The 6120-nt window shown below is 51.2% G+C and overlaps 1 protein-coding gene across 1 annotated transcript; it reads left to right on the top strand.

The window, feature by feature from the left end:
- Window positions 1-2902: 2902 nt before the first annotated feature.
- On the top strand, window positions 2903-4936 carry Gpr84 (G protein-coupled receptor 84). The gene is made up of 2 exons (XM_055618308.1): window positions 2903-2971; window positions 3562-4936. The coding sequence occupies exon 2, from the start codon at window positions 3570-3572 to the stop codon at window positions 4728-4730; it is 1161 nt and encodes a 386-aa protein (XP_055474283.1). The 5' UTR covers window positions 2903-2971; window positions 3562-3569; the 3' UTR covers window positions 4731-4936.
- The last annotated feature ends 1184 nt before the right edge of the window (window positions 4937-6120 follow it).

Genomic DNA, 6120 nt, shown 5'->3' with positions numbered 1-6120 from the left:
AGTCTCCAGTTCCGTTAATGTGTTTCACGCAATTCTAGGGAGAGGGATCTAAACCCAGACAAGGAAAGTACCCGGGCTTTTTTGTCCCTGTTGGGAACCCGCACCAACAGGACGGCCAAAGGAAGGGATGAGCCTCATATACTGACCCTGGATCAGTCATTGTGCTGTGTGAACCTAGCACATTTCCTAGTCTGCAAAACCAGCAAGCAGACTTGAGTCTTTTCAATGATCCTTTGAGACCTCCTCTATCCAAGACCACCGGGGCCGTGCCATCTGCAGATCTGCTACAATACTCTGTCGCATCGGCCCCCAAATGGCCTGTGACTTGAGGCGCTTGGCGCTCTGGAGGGCGCCCCTCGACCAGAATTCAGCCCAGCCATGCAGTCTCAAGAACTGAGTGGCACAGCCCCCATCCCAACCCCTCCTGCCATCTAGCTCTACCGGGCAGTGGGCAAGAAAGCCAAAAACCCAGACTCAAACCCAGAGTCTGCCTGACTGGTCCTCTTTCTCACTTCTCTTCCCACTTCCCAGTTTTGCAGAAGACAAAAGGAGGAAGGTAGGATGTTGATTGAAAGAGGAAGGAGAGGGGAAAAGGAGCCCCTTGGTTTATCAATGAAGTGGGGCCCCAGTACTTGGGTTTTTGTTTTTCTTTTCTTTTTCTTTTTTTTTTTTTTTAATTCTGCAGCTCAAAATAGGCAGAGACTAGGGCTAATGAGATGGCTTAATGGTTAAGAGCACTGGCTGCTCTTCCAGAGGCCCTGTGTTCAATCCCCAGCACCCACAAGGTGAGTAAGTCCAGTCTCATGATACTTGAAGCCCTCTTCTGGCCTCGATGGGCACCAGGCATGCACAGACATATGCAGACGAAACACCATATACATACATAAATAAATTATATTAAAGACAGAGATGAGGGGTTCTGAAGGATGGGGACAAAGGTGGTGCTTTAGAGGAAGGGAGGGAGGAATGGGGGAATTGAGAAGGTGCCTGCTACCAAGTCCTTCCTTAGTCCTTAGGACAAAGCTTCCTTAGGTCCATCTGCACTGTGGTGTGTACATTCCCCACTCCTGACATACACATTCAGATTAAACAACTAAATATGAAAAAATTAAATAGGTGGAGAACAATGGCCAGGCCTGATGTGGGGAGTATGGCACAGGGACTAGAACAAATGAGTTGGAGAGGCTGGGAAACAGATATGCTCCAAACGTGATGTTTCAAAATGGACTATATCATTCACTCCTCTCCCTCATCTTGTTTCTTCTCCCATGTTCCTTATCTTTTTGGTGCTGGGGACTGAACTCTAGCTATGCACCACTGAGCCATACCCTAGTCCCCACCTCTTGATTACCATCACCAGCAACCAACCACAAAACAAGGAGCCATCATTCATTTGTTTTTGAAACAGAGTCTCATTTTGTGCCTAGTCTGGCCTCAAAATGCTTCTCACTCCTAAGAGCTGGGACTGTAAGCAGGAGTCAACACTAAGTCATCAGTTAAGCATATGTGGTTTTGTTTTGGTCTGGCTTTGTGAGACAGGGTTTCTCTATATAACCCTGGCTGTCTTGGAACTCACTACCTAGCAGGCTATCCTCAAACTCAGAGATCCACCTGCCTCTGCCTCCAAAGTATTAGGATTAAAGGCGTGGGCGACTTCATCTAATTTACTTTACTTATTTTAAGACAGAGTCTTCTGTAGCCTAAGCTAGCCTCAAAATTAGTTTGTAGATGAGGATGCCTTTGAACTTCTGATCTTTCCACCTCCTGAGCTGGGATTACAGGTACCAGCATGCTTGGTTTACACAGTTCTGGGAATTGAACCCAGGGCCTTGTGAATGCTGGGCAAGCACTCTACCACTGACTTACATCAGCCAAATTTACCTTTTATTTGGAGATAAATTTTCATTCACTAGAACTACCAAGGCTGACCTCTAACTCACTCTGTGATCCTCCTGAGTAACGGTGATACCAGCAGCCCATTCCCACCTTTAACCCCAGCGCTGAGGAGGCAAAGGCAGGTGGATCTTTGTGAGTTTAGGGGCAGCCTGGTCTACACAGCAAACCCCAGGGCAGCCCAGGGTTTATCATGAGGCCCTGCCTCAGATGTGTCAAGTTGGGTTTATAGGTGTGTTTATAGGTGCACACAGCCCACAGAACTGGTGGAAATTGGAGAACAATTTACAGGAGTTGATTCTCTGTTTCTATCATGTGGGTCCTGGAAAACAACTCAGGCCTTCACAGACTGAGCCATCTTGCCGGTCCCAACCCCATCTCATTTTATCTGACTCCACTTCTCAGATGTGCTTACGTGTTTACTTCTCGGATGTAAAGGATCTCCAGTCTCTGAAGAGAACAAAGGAAGTACTGTTGCAAAACAAGCTCTCTCGGGTCTTAATATCACTCCTAGAACCTGGTCTTGGCTTCTGACCTCTTGAAGTGGATATGATTGAGAAGTCAGATGTGGCAGTTCATGCCTGTACCCACAGTGCTCAATGGCTGAGGCAGGGGATTTCCCTGAGTTCCAGAGCAGTCTGGGATAATGAGTCAAAACCCTGTCTGAAAAGAAAAAAGAAAAAAGAAAAAAAAAAAAAAAAACAGAAGCAATCCAGAGGAGCTGACATTGTCTCCCTGCTCAACAGTTCTCAAAAATGACCTTCCTTTCTGCCTGACAGAGAGGAAGGATATAGCACTTGGGTTTCAGGAAGGAAAAGAGAAAGAGTGAGACAGCTCTGGAGTAAGTCGCAGGGGATTTCAACAGGGAAGCTTGGACCTTAGCAGCCAAGGTAAAATTAGCTGAGGTGGGGGAGGAAGTGGCGAGTGTTGGGTAAGTAGGGAGTTTCTTATTCTTTCAGTCTAGCATGGTAGGAGGCATTATATGTCCAGATGGAACTAGGCTGCCCAACAAAGGCCTGTTCTTTATGTGAGCTGGACAGTGTTTACTGAAGACAAGTGTGAAAACTGGAAACCTCAGGTGAGCACCGTGTGTGTGTGTGTGTGTGTGTGTGTTACAGTCTTACTTTCTCAGTCCTCTTGTCTCGCAGGTAGTTACAATCAGAAAACCTGAGGTCAGGAGAATAGTGGTACATGTCTGAGCCCTGGGAATCACTAAGAGTTGAGGCCAGCCTGAGCTATAGGACAAAACACTATTACAGAATGAAACAAAGATAGAGCAAGGCTCTATTGTATGCAGACGGAGCAGAAGACAAGAACTCTAGGCTAGTCAGGAACTGGGAAGTAATTAGAATGGAAGCTGCCAGGTTTATGGGGAGCACTCCTTGAATATTGAAGGGGCCTGAGGTTTGGAGAAACAAAATTAACACATTTCCAGCAGAGACATTTGATAAGAATTTAGAAGTCCGGGAATGTAGAAGGAAAGAGCAGAGAGAGCCTGGGGAGAAAACCAGGAACTCTGAGATGAAGTAGCGTGAGAGTGGCTTTCCAGAACCACGACGTAAAGTGAGTTCTAAGAGCAGAGCAGGCGTGAGAGGACAGAGCTGTTCGAAGGAGGCGAGTGGAGAAGTGAGTTTTCCCACCACCTCTCTCCCTCTTCTCTCCCTTCAGTCTCCATCATGCAGAACAGCTCAGGCGCCAGCTTCTCCTGCTACCACGAGTCCGTGTTGGCCTATCGCTACTTTGCAGTTATCTGGGGCGTGGTCGTAGCTGTGACGGGCACCGTGGGCAATGTGCTTACCCTGCTGGCCTTGGCCATCCGTCCCAAGCTCCGAACCCGGTTCAACCTGCTCATCGCCAACCTGACCGTGGCTGATCTGCTCTACTGCACGCTCCTGCAGCCTTTCTCCGTGGACACATACCTCCATCTGCATTGGCGCACAGGCCCGCTCTTCTGCAGGGCCTTCGGTCTCCTCCTCTTCACTTCAAATTCCGTCTCCATTCTCACCCTCTGCCTCATTGCTCTGGGACGCTACCTCCTCATTGCCCACCCGAAGCTCTTTCCGCAGGTTTTCAGTGCCAAGGGGATCGTGTTGGCACTGGTGGGCAGCTGGGTTGTGGGGTCAGCCAGCTTTGCCCCCCTCTGGCACGTTTTTGTCTTGGTGCCTGCGGTCTGCACCTGCAGCTTTGACCGCGTGCGAGGCCGGCCTTACACTACAGTCCTCATGGGCATCTACTTTGTGCTGGGGCTCAGCAGCGTGGGAGTCTTCTACTGCCTCATACACCGCCAAGTGAAGCGTGCAGCTCGAGCTCTGGACCAGTACCGGCTGCAACAGGCCAGCATCTGCTCCCCCCAGGTGGCTGGGACACGGTTGGACAGCGGGCTTGCCTCAAGAGGGCCCAGCGAGGGGACTTCATCTGACCCAGTCAGTGCTGCAACCACGCAGACCCTGGAAGGTGACTCAGAAGCTGGGGAACAGGGCACCGGAAAGGCAGCTCAGCAGACGGCGGAGAGAGGCCTTCCGGAAGCCCGTCGCAGGCCCGGGGAAGCTGCAGGAGCGCGCAGAGCCCCGGAAGCCTCGTCGGATTTCGGGAAGGTAACACTCATGTGCTTCGCCGTGTTCCTCTGCTTCGCCCTCAGCTACATCCCCTTTCTGCTGCTCAACATCCTGGACGCCAGCGGCCGTGCCCCGCGGGTGGTGCACATGGTGGCTGCCAACCTCACCTGGCTCAACAGCTGCATCAACCCTGTGCTCTACGCAGCCATGAACCGACAGTTCCGCCACGCTTATGGCTCCATCTTGAAACGCGGACCACAGAGTTTCCGTCGGTTCCATTAGAGCTGGCTGTCTATCCACCAGGCCAGGCCACACATTCGGAACCAGCGCAGCCCGCAGAGGGCGGGACAGGAGCCCTTCACTCCTTGGACATCTCACAGACAGTGGTGTGAAGTACACCACTTCTCCATCCGGGGATCAGTGTGTCAGCCCTGCATGACCCAAGGAGTGTGGCTAATTGTTAATAAATGCATTGCACTCTCCCCACTGTGCGTGCATACTAATGTGCGTGTGCCTGTGTGTGAATGAGTATGGGGGGGGGGGGGTCTTTCCTGATCTCTTTCCATCTAAGTTTTTGCAGCAGTGTTTGTCACTGAACCTAGCGCTCAGGAATTTGGCTAGACTGGCTGGCCAGCAAACTCCAAGGCCGCCACACGGCCTTCCCAGCACTGGGATTCAGGATATACAACTACAACCAACGTGTGCTGGAGATGCAAACACAGGCCCCACAGAGCACAGTAAGCCTAAAAGGCCCACCTCGCTAGCGCCACCCTGTGCGCTTTTAACGCCCAGGGGTGCTTACGTGAGAAAGAACAATCAAGACCAGGGTTGGAACCGGAGGCTTTGGGGTGACCTCTGCCCGAGCCAAGTACAGAACAGATATCCAGCGATAGACACAGCCTGTGACTGACAGGGTCCCAGGTTCCAGGAACCTGGTGCTTAGAATTAGCTCCCTTTTTTCTTTGAGACAGTCTTGCTAAGTTTGAGGCCCAAGTTGCCCTCAAACTTGAGATTGTCCTGCAACGCTAGCCACAGCCTGATTACGGGTATGTGCCTTTTTCCTTAATAAGATGCCCCTTCACTGCTCACCACTGCTGCCAGAACCTCACCCAGGCCAGGAGGTTAACTCAATTTACATGTTGTGCCCCTGCGTGGATCCCCCCCCTCTACGCTCAAGCCAGGGGACAGGCAAGGTGGAGTCTGCTCTGGAGAAATAGAACAAGCCGAGCGCTTAGCACAGGGCAGCTGTACGCGGAAGCTCTGTACTTGTGCAGGCTGAGGAAGTCAGCCTGCCCGAGCATCGTCATTCCTAACTACCGCCTGAAAGCACAATGTCCACCAGGTGGCGGTGGTTCTCCGCTTTCCTTTTTACTTCCGGTTGCGTATTTGAAAGTGCCAACAAGATTCCTGACCAGGGGTTGGAGGCCCAGGATTTGCGCGCGCGCGCGCGCGCACGCACGCACGCGCACACACACACACACACACACACACCAATCTTGGCTAGAAAAATGAAGAATGAGCGATGAGGGAGGATGTTTTTTGTTTTGGGAGGGTTAGGGTTTTTTTAGGGGGGTGATTGGTTGGTTGGTTTTTTTTTTGAGACAGGATTTTTCTGTGTAGCCTTGGCTGTCCTGGACCGGCTTTGTAGACCAGGCTGGCCTCAAACTCACAC

The sequence above is a fragment of the Psammomys obesus genome, unplaced genomic scaffold, assembly GCF_907164565.1.
Source record: "Psammomys obesus unplaced genomic scaffold, mPsaObe1.curated_primary_1811, whole genome shotgun sequence".
Taxonomy (NCBI): Eukaryota; Metazoa; Chordata; class Mammalia; order Rodentia; family Muridae; genus Psammomys; species Psammomys obesus.
This window is presented reverse-complemented; position numbering and strand designations above follow the sequence as displayed.

Coding starts and splice junctions, on each gene's coding strand:
- Gpr84 (XM_055618308.1), top strand. CDS start 3,570: ATGCAGAACAGCTCAGGCGCCAGCTTCTCCTGCTACCACGAGTCCGTG.